The sequence below is a fragment of the Botrytis byssoidea genome (assembly GCF_014898295.1).
Source record: "Botrytis byssoidea strain MUCL 94 chromosome Unknown BBYS_002, whole genome shotgun sequence".
Lineage (NCBI taxonomy): Eukaryota > Fungi > Ascomycota > Leotiomycetes > Helotiales > Sclerotiniaceae > Botrytis > Botrytis byssoidea.
In genome coordinates, this window is record NW_024065843.1 from 2,001,219 (window position 1) to 2,018,898 (window position 17,680).

Genomic DNA, 17,680 nt, shown 5'->3' on the forward strand with positions numbered 1-17,680 from the left:
CTGAAAATAGCACCTGGCTTGATAATTGACGCCAATTGGATTACCAAAATGTATAAACTATAGCAAGCTTCATTCTGGCAATATAAAATTTCGTGCAGTGGCTTCATGTAGAGTTGTGATTGCGGGGTATAGGTATAGGTTCGTGTTGTGTGTAGAGTATTCTATGGCCGTGTGATTGTTTTGGCTGGCCTAGAGAAGTGCTAGTTCATCTTATTGTTCTGATGCAAGTGGACAGGACAACAGTCGCTAAAGTCTTGGAAGAGTAATAGAATTATTGAAACATTGAGAAACCGAGAATTCGGAAGCGAAACCAAATATGGAAAAGGTTCAAGATATTAACTAGTGTCTCGCAAGATCATCCGCTTCTTCCTCTTCTTCTATTTCTTCTATTTCTTCTAGAGCGTAGCGAAAAAGCCTCCACGGCAGTGGCCCAGCGGAGCGTCATTAATTACCTAGACTGAAGAAGAGTTTGAATGCATGATAGAAACAATTCTCTTCGTGTTATGTCCAGAACATCTCACTACTTTGAAGATTTAAAGATATTCATGTGGCGAGGAAAAAGGGGTCAGAGATTAAATTTCGCTGTATAAAAATAGAAAAGAGATAGAAAGGAATGATTGGATGGTTAATTCCGTCTGAAGTTCTAAGGGATACCTAGACAGGTAGCTAACAAAATCAAGAGAGGTTCGAAGAGTGAAGGGTGAACAGTGAATTTGCTATAAGTAAGACAAGACCTACCTACTCCGTATCAATGAAGTTTGAAGTTTGAGGTTTGAGGTTTGAGGTTTGAGGTTTGAAGTTGCTACAGAGAAAATCAGCGATAAGCTAAAGATAAGAAAGCTTCCACTGACGCTAAACCATATAAGTATTAGCGTCGGTAGTAGATGTGATAAACATCCGATCACTTTCAAGCAGGGATTCATTATCGTCATGCGCATAGTAACGAGCGAGGTGAGAGGCTCAGAGGCTCAGGTACCTATGGATAAGAAGGATACTAGTAATCGGATTGGATTAATACTATCTGCCGATTCCATTGCTCAGTCTTTCCCTCTCCCTCTCTCACTCCCTCTCTAACACCCTCTCTCTTCTATTACTTTATAGGAATGAAATGATTCAATTGTTTTACCCAAAATCTTCCTTGATATATCATCTATCTCAAAATCAATACTGCAACATTCTAGTCTGGTACTGTGGTCAATAATCTTCCATGTTGGAATTTGTGCCAATATCCTGAAAATCCTCAAAACCCTTCTACTTATTTTTATCTTGTTCTACTCTTTCCTCATTGTCCCTAATAATTACCCACAAACAAATATAATTAACGGAAAAACTCCCGATTTAGAAACCCTCACACTTCAGTCCTCATTTACTCCATCTCATTCACCTTCAATAAATATACGGGCGTCGCAAAATATTCTGGTAGTTATGGCTATGAGTCCTTCTCCTCAAATGTCTCCGACAACGTTCGGAAAACAAGTTGAGAAACAAAGGTCAAACTCTCCACCTCCGCATCAACTATCCAAAAGAGACAAACGTCGATCCGCAATGCAAGATAAACTGCACGAGATGACGGTTAGCTTTGCTTCAAATAGAGATCATCATTACCGCGACCAACTCAAAGGATTGCAAATCGATATGAATCTCATTCAGGAAGCTGACGTTCATGGCAAATACGCTCTTCCGGATGGCAATGAGGTTGAAGCCTTAGTTGTAGATGGTATCAAGAAAGTCAAAGGAATTGCTGGTCATCACCCATCTGCTGCTGGAAAAGAGTATGAATCTTTCGCAAGAGAAATCAACAACGCCATGGAAGAAAGGGACGTCGCATTAACTACGCATATGGTATGTGCAATTGTTTCCCTTGAGTCTATCCTTTCTTTACGATGAGCTTATAGCTAATGTCCTTCTTACAGAGGGACTATGAAGTCAAAGCAAATGAAATCGAATCTAGTTATGCTTATCGAATGCGACTCGCGGACTTGGAATACAAAGCTTTAATGTCAACCTTGAGAGATCGTTTGATCAATAAGCTCAATAGCAAGAAAGCACACTTGCTGAAAGATAAAGAGTCAATTGAAATTGGAGAGAGCAATGCTTTACTTTTACACCCAAGCAAATTTGGTCTCGCTAACCCCGCTAGCCCTGGTGGGATGCATTCTAAAAGAGCTACAAGGCATCGTCGAGAAGCTGAAGAATTACCCAACATGTTTGATCACTCTAAGCGGAAGAGAAAAGGAATTGATGGCGACGAATCTCCAGCTCCCTCAAGACAACGTATGGACAATGGCAGTAATACTCCGTTAGGGACATATGAGCGAAACGGTAATACATCCGCACAACTCGAAGCCCCAGCAAATAGCATCGAAGGTCTATTCACGGATAAAGAGCTCGGAATGAAATACAATGAGGCAGCTCAAGCAGCGTATAGTTATATGGTTCGACATCCACCATACGAAGATGACAATAGTCCTCAAAATGGCAGATCTGATTCTAGTCCCGACACTGACAAAATAAATGCAACATCTGGAGATGTTGAGAATGATGAATCAGATTCTCCTCAATCCGCACCTCAAATGGAACGTCAACCATCACACCAGACTAGGAGCACACGCGGGGCAGGAGTAAATTTCAATACAGGTACGGGAATTGATATTCTTAGTGATTTAGCATATCCTGGCAATATGGCAGCAATCACTAAACAGATCCCTAAATTACCACCACTTCTCGCATCGAATATGCAGAAAGGATATGTGAAAGGAGATGCTGCCAATCAACCACAAGGATTGGCTCCTGATGAGATCAATGCCGAATTAGAAATCATCAGAAGGGGTCGCACATACAATGATGAAAGGGGGTTTGGTAAAAATCTTGACTTGGAAAATGGTGGAAAAAGTCTTCTCGAAGCAGTCAGTACACCAAGAAGACCTCAAACCTATTACGTTAAAAGCGACAATAAAGGTACAATGCTCAGCAACTTGAGAGAAGAACTAGGTGCAGAAGCAATGTCAAAACAAAGTTCTAGAGGAGGTAGTGAAGTTGGAGGAACACCAATGTCAAGGCAGAATACTAATGATGGAACATCATCGAAAGCTGGTGGTCGAGGGAAGAAGAATCTTTTGATTTAAAGGGGAAAAGTTTATTACATTACTTTGTTCAGTTAGGTGTACATTGTTGGTCAATTGGTCATTAGAGAGCGTTGGCGTTGGGGGGATAAGGAATATCATGAGGAACATTAGATTCCGATTATCCATTCATGAGGGGGGAGGAGGTATGGGTATATTATATCATGGTTAGTTGTCAGTTAATGACGACTGGGAGTTTGTATGTAAATGTTTTCGTCGCTTCTAAAATTACTCTTTTGTGAGAAAGATATACTTTGGGGATTAAAGTGGTGAAAACAATCAGTTCATCTTTGATTGTCTATTTCATTTTACTCTTATCTCTACGAATTGAGAGAGTAATTCGTGTCTACCTACTAGGTATACATATTTGTACATGTATGTCTTGAAGTATAAGTTTGATTTGGATGTTCATTTTGATCTAAACTTTAATATTTATGTCTATGTTAACTTATTGGTGATACTATCTAGATGGGTGGGTGGGTTCTAGATATGGGGTATTGATTTGACTTAGAGATATATTTACAATGCGATTAGTAGTTATATTTGAATAAGTTGTTGTGGTATCAAGGAGGTAGGTTGGTAGAAGATAGGTAGGAGGTAGGTAGATTTAATATATCTCATATATTTCTTATTATTATAGGATACGAGTATAGATTCGAATGATAGAGTAAGTAGTAACGTGGTTTATCATCGAGTGGGCCATATCATCGAGTGAGCCACTTTTCCCTCAATTTACACTCTTTAATTTCAACACACGATTTATTAATTATTTATTATATAATCAAATAGAAAAAAAGTTTAAATACTTTTAGTTATTAAAATTATTCAAAAAAATAAAAAACTTAATATTTAAAAGACTATCAAACTATATAATATAATATATATAATATTTTTTTATAAAATAAATAATTTACTCTCTTATATGGAAATTCAAATAATTGATTTAAAAAAAAGATATTTATTCAATATATAATTAATGTAAATAATAAAGGATTTTCATTTAAATTAAATAGTATAAAAGATATAATAAATTATATTTTTTGATTATAAAAAATAAAGAAGATTAAAAAGCTTTAGGTTTATTAATTTGTAAAGTGTTATACAAAATTAAAGATATATTTTAATTGTATTTATGATTTCCAAAGAGTTTTTTATAAAGATTCTAAGCTTATTGAAAGCTGGTTTTATATAATTTTAAATATATAGGTGAAATATAATATTTTTGATTATAATTTCTATAATTTCAACAAAACTAGTTTTATAATAGGTATGATATATTCCGAAATAGTTATAATTAGTATTGAATAAAATAACAGAAAAAATGTAATACAATTGGGCAATTGAGAATAGATAATAGTGATTATATGTGACAATAATGAAAAGAATATTATATCTTTATTTTTAATAATTTAAGAACAAATGTATTTTTTTAATTGGTATATTGAAATCGATTTTCCTATGGATTAGATTATTAAATTCATATTTAATAAATAAATGAATAATAAGATAAGATTAGAATGGTTGAAATACTTTAATAAATATATGAGAAATCAAATTAAGAGTAAATATAGAATACTAGTGCTGAATAGGTATAAAAGTTATAAATCAATATCATTTCAGAATTATTATAAAAAGAATAATATTAAATATATATGTTTATTATTACATTTAAATTATTTAATTTAATCTTTTGATATTGAATGTTTTAGTATTTTAAAACAAGATTATAATACTCAAATTGAAGGGTTTATAAAAATATATATTTATTATATCTCAAAAATCAAATTCTTTATAATTTTTAAAATTGTATATTAATAATCAATTACAAATCAAAATATAAAAACTAGATTTCAAAAAATAGAATTAATTTTATTTAATTCTGAAATTATATTTTCTAAATTAAATATTCGAATTTATATATTTACTCCTCCTTCTTTTGATTTAGATCTCTAAATCTCTTAAATATCTTAGAATCCTATAAAAGCTTTTTTTCAATTAATATTAATTAAATCTCAAATAATCTATTATCAATTAAATTCTCTTATATCTATATTCAAAACTATATTAATTCTAATTAAAGATACAGAAAGATTAGTTTATAAAAACATATTTTTAAATACAGAGATTTATACATTTCGGATAGTAAATGAAGTATTAAATAAATATCGACATATAAAAAAAATCTAATTACATCAAAAAAAATGTTTATTGAATAAAAGGTTTTTAATATATTATTTTAATAAAAAATTGATATTTAGATTTAACACAATAAGTATCAAAAAAAAAGAAATTCTAATGGAGAAGTATTTTTTAATCGATATTATAGTAAATGTGGAAAGATAGGATATAATATAAGAATCTATTAAAATAATATAATAAATCCTAGATTATTAAATTATTAATAATTTCAATTAATTAATTCAACTATTATTGAATAATATGGGTTTGAAAGTGTAAATTGAGGTGAAAGTAGACTACTCGATGATATGGGCCACTCGATAATAAACCACGTTATATCTATATAATAATATTAGTAATCAATAGAAAGAGAAAGAGAAAGAGAAAGAGAAATAGAGAAATAGAGAGATAAAGACACAAACAGATATTCTAAAAACTAAGAAATATCTATCAAGACTCTCTATAGCAAGGGAAAAGATCAATCAATCTGTTGGTATCAACTTGGTTGATAAGTGTAATAAGTACTTAATTCTATGGTGGTTGTATTGTTCTTGATCATTATTATCTATGGGAAGCGCTAGCGCGACGCTAGCTAATACAGTGCCCTCTTGGATCACATGATCAATGTCCCGACACAATCCTTCAACAATCCAATTTTTATCAAATAAGCTTCCTCCCCACATACATCACCACACCTTCCCAATTTGACTTTTAAATATATTTCCCTTCCTTCGTGTCTTCCACATACAAAAGCACCTTTGTACAAAAAATCCGGCATGGTGTAGTGGCTAGCATTTCCGCCTCTCATGAAAGCATTCCAGCTTCAAAATAGGTCGCGGGAGACCGGGGTTCAATTCCCCGTACCGGAATTGTTTTTTGTGTTTTTATCTTTTTATCATGATCTGTGAGTGTTGGCTTGAGTTTGAGGATGGGAATCAATGGATTGATTGATTGGATATTTCTTTGGTTTTTGGGAAGGAGGAAAAAAAATCAAGAGGCAATTTTATTTTTATTTTATTTTTGGGGGGTTATGTTATGTATGTATGATATGGATGGATGATGGATGTAATCTTGTATCACCGAGGTTCTACCGATATTTTCCCCGTCCCTCCCTTCCCTTTCGTCCCTTGCTTTGTTCGTTCATGAAGAATAGTGTTTTTATATATCGAAATCTAGAGAGTGCTGGTAGAGAAGATATGTATGTAACATATAGTACCTATGTATTGTAAATACACGCTGTAGACAAATTTAATACTCACTATATTACATCTACCTATCTATCTACCACCTACAAATACCTAGGTATTCTAGTCCCTTTCAATGTCCAATTCCAAGTCATATATGTATTTATCCTGTGATTTCCTTCCTCCCGTTCCTGGTGATCTTACTATATATAAATCAAGCGAGGTGGGCTGCTAGGGAGGACTACACGTACTTACTTCCATTTCGATTTAATAATACTGGTATATCTACCAAATGATCATTCTAAACTCCCTCATCCGTTTCAACAAAAATCACACCCCATACATAGCACACACATCATCCATCCATTCAACAACATAAAAACTAAAATTAAAAAAACTCAATATCATATTCATATTCTCTACCCGTACTCACACGTACTGTATCTTAATTTTCACGCGTGTATTTTCCATGTGTATTCCTATCCATCGCCACCAAACCCACGACTCCCATTTTGTTTCTTCGAGCAATCATACCTCCCTCCCATCATCATTTTCATCATGCCATCCATCATGCAACCCTGTTCTTAATCCCCATTCCCCTCTACAAACATCATCTCCCTCCTAACAACAACCCCATCTACCCACAAGCCCCCACTACTCCGTAGCTTTGTACTTCTTATTAAACTCCCCAACCGCCACACCAATATTCTTATACAAAAAGTTCCTCGAACTTTCCTCCGCAACCGGTACAAATGGACCATTTGTTCCTCCTCTCAATGTCAAACTCAGACCCGTTCTTTCTTTACTAATCGTTTGAATATCCTTCAATGGTACATCCCACTCACTACTCAATTTCTTACTCTTGACCAACATAATCCTCGAATAAGTCAACATAACCACTACATCTTCCCTTGGCAATTCCAGATGTGCAATATATTGCTCATTAAAGTATTTCCCATTATCCAGTTGTTTGAGCCAGAATTGCCCTAGTGCTTCGCGTTGAGAGTATGGTCGTACAATTCCATCCTGTCCAATGAAGCGAGTGAGTCGTACACGGTCGAGTCCGCTATCGTCGAAGACTGTCGTAGTATTACGAATACCTTCACTAACATTTGAAGCGAGATCAAAGACACCGATAGCTGGTTTCGTAGCAAATCCTAAAAGACCTTTACCGACACCCTTAAAGAAACCAGCAGCACCTTCTTGTTCTGCTCCCTCAAGAGGTTTACGTGCTAATCCACCTACACCACTTGCAAAACTACTGATGAGGGAATTTGCGCCTGCCGTAACACCATAAAGAGCATGCTTGGGTCTATTTCGAGATCGAGTCATTCGACGACGATCTTGGAATTGTTTATCCATAGTAGCTTCAGCAAGACCTTTTGCAATACTACCCGTCCATTTCGAGAAACTGTCTGAAACACCAAATACTGATTTCTTGACAAAACTTGTGGCACCTTTGGCGATACCAATACCAAGTTGTTCTGGATCGTTCATGATAAAACCTTGATATGGTTCATAGAAAATGTCAGCAACACCAGAACTGATGTTGGTAAATAAGCCGACAGGATTTCCAAGGAAATCAGCCGAACCCAAGATCTTGTGAACTTGATAAAGTGCTTCTTGTGAATAATGATTGGAAATATTCATCATCAAAACGGCGGCAGAAACTCTTGCATTTTCCAACATTAAAGCATTCATACGGACTGGAGCATCATTGATGTTACCAATAGCCATCGTCAAAACATTCATGAAGAACATCAAAGGATTCTTTGATGATGTCTTGTCTTCAACATTGACTCGATCAGTGCGAACGAAAGATAAATCAAGTTGCATAGGTTGAATATTGAGGAGTTCGAAATAGATATCCTGACCAGATTGCTCTTGTTTTGGTTCTGGAATGTCGAGGCTTTCATCACAAAGTACACCTTCGTGTGTTTCCGACCAGGCAGCTCCAGGTACCTTTGAGAACTCTAAGACGGCAAAGATGAAATCTTCATCAATTTCAAGAGTCATTTGTTGCACCAAAATTGTTGCATATTTGATGTAAATGACTCCATATGAATCATCCTTCACTCTTGTAACCATAGCATGAAGAGATGGATGAGCTTCAGTTTCTTTAGTGCCCTTTTGAACGACACTAGGATACAAAATCATGGGGAAAATTCCACCATAAAGTTGATTGTCAATTTGTATCCACTTAATAGAGGCAGTGATGGTTTGATATAGAGGCGATTCGGCGTATTTGAGAGCGATATCGCGCAAAGTAATGTAAGCAAGTTCCCTGAGTTGGGCATTGACTAGAGAGATACCAATTCCACCAAGTTTGAGTTGTGCTTTAAAGTTGACGGAAGTATCTTGGCTCTTAACCTCAAATCCTCCAGCAAAACTGACAGAAGAGTTTGTTCTGGACTTTTGCTTATACAAACTCTTCGATGCTTTATAGTTGGATAGAATGAGGGTTTGTGTCGGACCGTCTGCTGCGACGTTGAGATCAATGATCTTTTGGTTCCTGGGGTTGGGATCATCTCCTCCGATCTTCATAGGAATGAGATTACCGATCTCTGCCAGTTTTATATGACGTTCCTTCCCGTTTGCAACAATTATCAACTCCTTTTGTTTGGCAGCAGGATAATCCCAAGCGTATGGCATAATACTTCTGGGTGGTAAACGATATCTGATTGGTTTCCATCCGGATCTGTCCTCAGTATCTTCATCGTCCAAGTTAGGGTTCGCTTGGAAAAACATGAACTCTGTATCACTCTCATTCCGCATAGAGAATGGCCAGTTCTTGGTTTCAGCGCTGATATGCAAGAAAATTGTAGCATTTTCCATGAGGACTTCAACTCTGATGAGTTTCTGTCGTTGCCCAGCCTTGGCCAGTTTCACATGTGTAATCCCAAGATTTGAGATTGTAAATGGTGACGACCACTGGTTATTCAGTCCTGGGAAGCACATCGTGAGTTGTTTCACTTGACTCTTCTGAAGGAAATGAAGAGGTTCCAAAGCTTGTGGCTTCAAAGTCCAAAGTTCAGATGACCCAGGCTCTCTGACGTTCAATTCTTCGTTCATTTGATTCTTTAGAACGAAGCGAGGAGCAAGTGTGACAACCTTTGTCATCTTATACTTGCCCTCTCCTGCTTCAACACTGATACCCACGTGAATTTCGGTATTGTTCTTTGAGGAAGGTAGAATGACATCAACATTGCTACCGATAGCATCCAAACTTTGCGGTTTACTCCAGTTTGAGTCACCGACCTTCAAAAGAGCACGATTTCGTTGATCATCTCCTCCATATGCGAACATATAGGGCAGTGCTTTGCGTCGTTCAGAATCAACCGAGTCAGTATGGAATCCTTGACCGGCTGCTGTCTTTGCTTGCTGTAATAGCGATTTCTGTTTGATGTTGATCTCTAAGCCAGTCTTATTTAGGATGACATAAGGACTGTATACAGTGACCCTGAAAGCTCCACCGCTATCTGGAATCTTGAAATAATGTAATCTGAGGTTCAAAGCAAGTCCATCACGATCTTTACAAACCAGAGCTGTCTCCTTACGGAAGTCATCTTGGTTATTTGAGTTGATGATTGCAAACTCGCTGGCTTTGAAGACTGTATCCTGCATATCAATGCTCATGAGAAGTAGATGCGAAAGTTCGACGACATGAACAGGACTTAGACCACCTTTACGAAGGAAGTTTGTCCAATCTTTCTTTGTATTTTTGTCATAGATGCGATACTTGAAGTCGTACGGTAGTAGATTCTCAAGCTCAATAGGCGCTGAAAGTCGAATTCGCATATAAGGGTAGATACTAAAATTGTCAACTCAATAACAATAAACAATAACGACATAGATTCTTACCTGGTGATAGGAGTAGTCTTGTCATAAGTGGCGTTCATTTGGAAATAGAATGGAGGCGTTTTATCACCGCTTTCACCCTTGCAAGTAATTGTTCTTGTAGGTCTCTTCAGAAGGTCTTTCCAAAAGATCGATTCTGTAGACCAAGAATAACCGAAACCTTGATCTGGTCTCACCAATAGTGATTTCATGAATGCCGCCCCAACAGGCGCAGGACGACTTTCACCAGGTGCGATTTTCTCAATTTTGAGCAGATGGCCCTCTTGTGGGTCAAAGACTCCGAGCTCCACAGGAATCTGTGTCTTGTTCTCCACCAGTAGAGGGGATCTCAGGGTGATGTACTTGACATTGTCTTCACCCAAGGTAACTTCGACAAGCAGTCGATGTAAGATCTTATCTTGACGGGGTCGTAGACTGTACAAAGTCTCTCCTTCACGGTTGACTGGAATCTTGCTTAGACTATCAAATCCACTTCCTTCCAATCTTATTCCGACATATCCACTATTGTTCTCAGGCGAGAGATTCTCACGCATTTTCTCCCAATCTTCGAATCGCCAAGGTGCTTCCTCGCCATCCGTCAGTGTAGCAGCCATGGTATTATCAGCATCAGGGACATCTGCCCATACATTGACATCGAAGCCAGTATAATTTCGAATGCGATAGGGAGCATCAGCTCCTCTTGGTTTTGATAAGACATCATCAGACTGACTAAGGAATTGCGCAGACTTCGATGCTAGTGCAATGGTTGCGGACGTGACAGTGATCTCGAGGGTCTTTTTCGAGATTAGGTCGACGGACATACAATCCGGGTTAGCGTCCTTTGCTACTAATAGTCCTAGCTCCCAAGGCTCAATGAGAGGTTCCCATGCTGACTTGGAGAAATTATAAACGTTGATGAACATATTGATTGCGGTATCAGCTCGTAAATTACCCGACCAGTCAGCAGCAGAAGCTGTGAATTTTTTGACACTAAGATCAAGGATTGGCAATTCATGTAGATCACCAATCAGAATAAGTCTCATTCCTGCCAATGTTGCAGTCAATTCCTCATGCTTCTTGTGGGCAGGTTGAATAGTAGCTTGGGCAGTCGGAGTCTGTTGAGACGGTACAATGGTGCCGGCAGTGGTTCTCTTCATTGTCGATGCACCTCTGCCGCTGGCCGATCGTTGTTTGAGGCTTGAGGAACTATGCAATTGTTTTGCCTTGACATCAGATGCAGCGGGTTTCTTCTCACCAGATTCATCATCATTGCCGGAAAGCTCTGATGCTCTTTGTACAATCTGAATCGCTAGAAGAATATCACGTAGCGATAATCTCAGAACAAGGGGCTCAACATCAAGATAAATGCTTTGAGCATTTGGCTTCGAACTATCCAATGACATTTGGAGAGAAAAGTCGTCAAGGATTCTCAGGCGAGTGTCCTCAAATCTGTCCATTCGGCACAAGAACATACCCATCTCGGATACCTGTAATGTGAGAGCATGCTGCTGTGACATGAGGATTTGCTTAGTTCCAAGTACAATTGCTTCGGAACTGGTACTGAGTGGATTTGCAATCAAAATTATCTGTGCATCCACGACATTCACTCTGAAGGCTATTGACATGGAAGATTGATCGGACGAAGAAGATGATTGACTAGGTGATTTGCTTGGCGACCTTGCTTGGCTAGTTACAGTCTTAGGCCTGGTTACTTGCATAGAATCTGCATCAGATGCATTCTCGGATTCAGTTGCTTCATCCTCGTCATCTGGCGAAACAGGTTCTTCAACAGCAAGGCCCTCTGTTATGAATGCCTGTAGAGCAAAAAGATAATCCAGAGCAAAGATAACCTTTGGACTATCGATTGACAAGATAGCAATCAGATTGCGTTCTTGTCCTCCGGAGATAGTAACGCTAGCCATGAATTGTTGCACATCTTTGTTTGAAGATGTCATAATCTTTCGAAACTTGTTCGTCTCTCTCTTCCTGCTATCTTGAATGGTGAAAGCGTGGATTAAGAATTCTGATTCCAATGAGCCATCTGTCATCATACGGAGCTTAACCTTCGTGTCATCCATGGAGAATCTCGATAAGCTTGCGGCCTCAAGATCACCAACTGGCTCATTCTCCTTTGCTAGAATGAGTTCGAGACCAATTGTGTTCACATGGAAAGCCAAGTCAAGCTTCGTCCAACTCTGCGCATTAGAACCGAGCTCTGGACCAAGGTCAACCAATTCATTATTATGGTCATCGTCTGATGATTTCTGGGTGATTGCTTTTGCTCTTTTTGTCGTTGGGCTGGCCACTTCGTCTACAGCTTGTTGTTCGCTGACATCCGAATCCACCATGAAAGCACCTGGAACAGACTTTGCTAACTCAAGAATAAATTTCAATTGCATTTGTGTAATTCGCAGATTGAAGTCAGACATGTGGCCTTCGATCTCTAGATCCGGACGAAGTGCCCCATCAGTATGTTCAGCATAAGTGACCAAGAAACCCAAATCAACCTTGTCAATGAGCTCAAGCTCTTCTGTCTTCTCATCAGGGAAATGGAAGTCAGATGTTAATCGGATATTTCTAATGCCAGCTGTGAGTTTCATCGCAATGGTCGCATCCTTCGAGTCATCAATCGGGACAAATTTATTTTCTGCATAGATCTCTCCCAGATAAGCAGCTATCATGTCTCTTTTACCACTGCCTGCATCCATGACACGAGGGAAAACAACGATAGGTGTTTTGATGTTGACATCGAATTTGATGCGGCTGGTACTTTGTTGGAGTTGAGAAGCTTGATTCGCTGCAGCTTGTCGGGCGGCATTGAAAAGAGCTTGCATCTTGCCAAATTTGACCAAAAACTCAATAATCTTACGATACGGCTCTTCAAGGAAATTAACCTTGATAGAACCTGCGCGCAAGTAGATAGAGGAATCATATCCAGGATATGAACTGCCTTTAGCATCAAACGTTTCATAACGGAAATCGGCCAAGTCGTCTCCCTCAATAGCGATCAATTTTCTAAGACTAGAATCGCTGGAGGCTCCGAGGTTAACATCGTCTACTAAAGATAGATCTCCTAGCTTCGCGCCAATTCGCAAGGTATTTCCTAATATAAAGATGCCTACATCCGCATGGTTGAACGAAAGAGTAGCCAATCGAATGCCATCGTTATTGAGTATCAAACGTATACTCTTTAAGTCAACTTTAACACGAACTGACAATTCAGTGCTCTTGGCTGGCGGTGCTACCTCTTCTTCAAACGGCGACTCATCCGGCACAGCCAGTAGATCATCTGTGGTTTCCTTGGTAGGTGCAGGCAATTGAGGTGGGCCGTCTTGATTTGTAAATGTAATTAGGATGAAATCAAGTAGAGTCAATAGAGTCTTGCGAGTAACCACCAAGTTGATCGTGGAAACAGAAATATCTACATTAATCTCAACTCCGTCATATTTTGGCATGAACTCCGGCGAATGTGGATTTACCTTCACCACTTTCACGTTGATGAGGGCAGTTTCGTCTTCTGACTCCATGTCTCCAGAAGAAACTATCGATTTGAATTCAGCGGGAGGATTATCAATGAAATCATCCACAACCACGGATTGGAGGACGGTTTCCACAATCAGATCGTATGGACGAAGAACAAGATTCACGCCAAAGTTCTCAGCGACTACTTCCACCAAAAGTTGATCTGGCTTCCTGCCTTCCGGATCACTTCGATAAAGCGAGCCTTGAAGTCGTTCGACTTCAAATTTGAGCTCAAAGTTCTTTTGTTCCAGTTTGAGTTTATCACTCTCTTTGCCGCTAGAAGCATCTTGAAATTCATCATCATCATCGTCATCAGATGAATCATCTTGGAGAATGATAGCCTCTTGTCTTGAGAAGTTGAACGATGTCGATTGTGCCCGATCCCTTGGCTTTGACGAGGAGGGTGCTCTTATCGATAAAGTCGAAGTTCGGCGACTCTTCGCTAATGTCTGTGCCGGAAGTTCCTTTGCATTTACATTCGGAATAGCTGCGTTGATAATACTCATTAAGCTTTTATATTTCTTGTCTGAAGCAGAAGCATGTAGTACGGGTAGACGACCAGAGACTCTCACTTTGGTCAAGTTTGGCGCTTTTGGTATGATTGAAGTTTCGACAATAAAATCAATGTTGATCTTCTCGACAACACGCATCGATTGAGGATCTTCCTTTTCCATGACTTGTGCTTTTGTATCTTCGATGGAAGGTCCAATGAGGACTTGGGTATTGGAAAGCTTGACGACGAATCTATCGTACATGAGAGATTCTAGGCGTTTATAATCTGCGTCAGTATAAACTGTCTTCTGCTTTGATTGCACTTCACGCATTGTTTCCTCATCCACAAGTTCACTGTTCACACTGATATGACCGGCATCGAGAATCAGACAAGTCGTTTTGCTCGAGGTAATATTTTCGGGCACAATAATGAGAGGTGCTTGAAGATCTAACTTGGCATTGATTGTTTTGTGCTCCTCGAGTGCAAACTCAAGTCCTGCTCGCGTCTGTTGTCTGAGTCCTTCTACTGTTGCTCCTGCAGATTCCATAAGAGCCCCGATAGACTCCATATGTCTTTCTGGTGGTTTGAAAAACTGGATTATACCCACAAGGAAATGGGGATTCCAAATTATCTCAAGCGGCTTGAGTTTTCCGGTCACTACAACATCGCCGGCATCATGCAAAGGATTCGTTTCAACTTGGAATTGGAAGAATGGGTCGGGAGTATCGTTAGACTCGTCATCATCGCCGTTAAGCAGAAGCTTCGTCTTGGGTGTTTCAGGAGCATCTTTAACGCGAACAATTTGAGGAAACAGACTATCAGGAGTCGTGCCGTCGTTCACTCGCAGGCCTCCAAGGCTTATATCCGCCAACATTGACTCGGGTCGCTGTAAGAATTTTGCTTTGAAAGCATCAAAGTAGAGACTGAGAACTTCGACCGTATTATTATGAGGGTCACGCTTGAGTGTGAAACTACCGGTATTGAGCGATGCCTCGATTTGCATCTTAACAGTCTCTTTTGGTAGATCGATACTTTCCGCAATTGCTGTTTTCTCGTTCCAATCAATAGCGTCATACAATTCTTTCCGCTGTTCCTCGGTCATGGTGGTTTCTTCGTCTTCTTCCTGTTCTTGTTGTTTCGCGCCCCAAGCCCATGCAACCCACCCTTGCTTTTGCTTCGGTGCTGCCTTTTTAATACCAACATTCTCTTTCTTCAATTGATTTCTGGCCAAGGATCTCCAGAAGCGTATATCTTCGTAGTCGAGTTTCCACTCAAGTTTATCCACCTCCTCGTTTTCTTCAGGTGATAGTGGTTCAGTCTGCTTCTTCTTTTTCTTGAAGAGCTCAATGTAACGAATTCGATCGTCTCGTCTCTCCTTGAAGAAGGCCCATGACCAGCGACGATTACGTTCATGAATCTTACTTAGGATAGCATTACCAGCAAACTTGAACCAAGCACGTGGATCCTCCTTCGGCCGAACTCCTTTCGGTTGGAATTTCTTATACTCTTGATGCAGGAGGAAGTAGTGGAATAAGTCGACCATCATCAAAGCATCTCGATATTGATGATCGTCAAGAACCACTCCAATTTCGTCGAACAAAAGCCCAGCCTTCATATGCGGTATTTCTATCTTACCGCTTTTGTCCATCTCGAGCTTCATCTGACCACTAACAGGCTTCAAAATAAACTGATGGTTGGCTTGTTTTGCATCTTCACCTCGCACAATCATCTCTTTGAATCTCGTCAACATTTCATCGTGCGATGCGACCTCCGGGGATGTAGATACATCCGCCTCTCGCCCAGTGCTCAACAATTCTGTATCCGTGTTCCAGTACACAGCCAAAGCACCAAGAGTGGCGAGCTTGTGTGTGGTTCCAGAAGAGTTTTGTATGTACGTCGGTTTCCAATTACCATCCGTACTGATTGCACTGAACTCTTGCAATGTAAGCCCGAGAGCAAATGGGTGACCAGGTGCCGAAATTGAGTCCTCATATCGTACGTGAATATTCTTGACCGTAATTTGCAGATTGTCGATGATTTTGGTAACCAAACTATCCGTGAAGCTCTGATTTTTCTGCTGTTCTTCCAAACTCATTCCCTCTTGATTTCTATCTTTCAGCATCTCGGCACTGTCCAACTTCTCGATCTTAACAACCTGCCTCCTCCTCTCCTCTTCCTCTTCATCCCACTCTGCATCTTCTTTCGGTGATGCGAGTACATATATATCTTCGATTTCGACTTGTACAGGTTGACCTCGCAGATTCGACCATGGTATCTTCAAGGTAAGTTGTCCCAAATGTCCCTCTACCACATTTATAGGTAGCTTTAGTTGATCCAAGGCCTCCCGTCGTAGCTCCAAATCTCGCAGCTTAACATCTCCAGACCAGATTCCGACTTTCAGTTGTCCAGGATCGAAATTCCGTATGTACATGCCCAGAAATCGATTCAGCAACGATGCAACCAAACCTTCCAACATTTTGAGTTCCTGTTGCCGTCACCCGGGCCGGGAAGCTCTAGATTAATTTGTTCGAAGAATGATGGTTGGCTTCCGCAATGGCGAATTTTCGAAGGATTATTGTGGAAAAGGTAGATTGAGGATCATTTAATCCATCACTTTGGAATCGAGACTTTCTTCGATCTTCGTGGCAGAACACGATTCGTTCTATTGTATTGATGGTGGTGGTGGTGGTGGTAGTGGTGGTAATATATGTGAATGTATCGTATGAGAGGGGTATTCAAAAATCGCCTCCAGCTGCAGTGTCCCACTGGTTTGTGTAAATAATTTGGAATAAAACAATAAATAGCACGCTCAATAAAGGCAGTCACGAAGGAATAACGAATTATCGGGATGATGTACGATGGTATAATATCAGAAGTCACCTTGAATAGAACTGAAGATCACAATCATAATCCCAATAATGATAATGCCACGTAAAATGGAATACAAAACCTGTAATCCTTCCTTCCAACCCTTTGAACATCCCGTCGTCCATCTATTTGGATGCGCTGTGTTCATTGGTGCGCAGACTTCTTTCTCATGAGCTTGAGGCCTGAAGGCTTGTATTGGGTATTGTCACTGTTCGCTAAGTTGACCTTGCATCCTCTATGGTGGAGTTGGTAGAACACACGACAGGGCATAATTGCACAGTTGCTCACAAGCTGAAGCTATCAACGATGACGTATGTATGAAAAGAGATCTTTTCTTCGGATTTTGTTCCCAAGCCATTACGAAACGACTATCTTTGGGATCCATTAACTATCCATTATTCATTATCCATACCGGTATCATACTTTTTCGCGGTAATCGATCGAATCTCAATTTTATCTATCTAATATGTAATTAA

At 39.3% G+C, this 17,680-nt stretch overlaps 2 protein-coding genes across 2 annotated transcripts; one reads left to right on the forward strand and one right to left on the reverse strand.

Annotated features, from left to right (window-relative positions):
• Positions 1-1,425: 1,425 nt before the first annotated feature.
• Positions 1,426-3,125, forward strand: EAE97_001368 (uncharacterized protein; the record flags this gene model as incomplete). Its single annotated transcript, XM_038871879.1, has 2 exons — positions 1,426-1,842; positions 1,914-3,125. The coding sequence occupies 2 exons, from the start codon at positions 1,426-1,428 to the stop codon at positions 3,123-3,125; spliced, it is 1,629 nt and encodes a 542-aa protein (XP_038737780.1).
• Positions 3,126-7,138: 4,013 nt separating this feature from the next.
• On the reverse strand, positions 7,139-16,812 carry EAE97_001369 (uncharacterized protein; the record flags this gene model as incomplete). Its single annotated transcript, XM_038871880.1, has 2 exons — positions 7,139-10,295; positions 10,346-16,812. The coding sequence occupies 2 exons, from the start codon at positions 16,810-16,812 to the stop codon at positions 7,139-7,141; spliced, it is 9,624 nt and encodes a 3,207-aa protein (XP_038737781.1).
• Between the last annotated feature and the right edge of the window lie 868 nt (positions 16,813-17,680).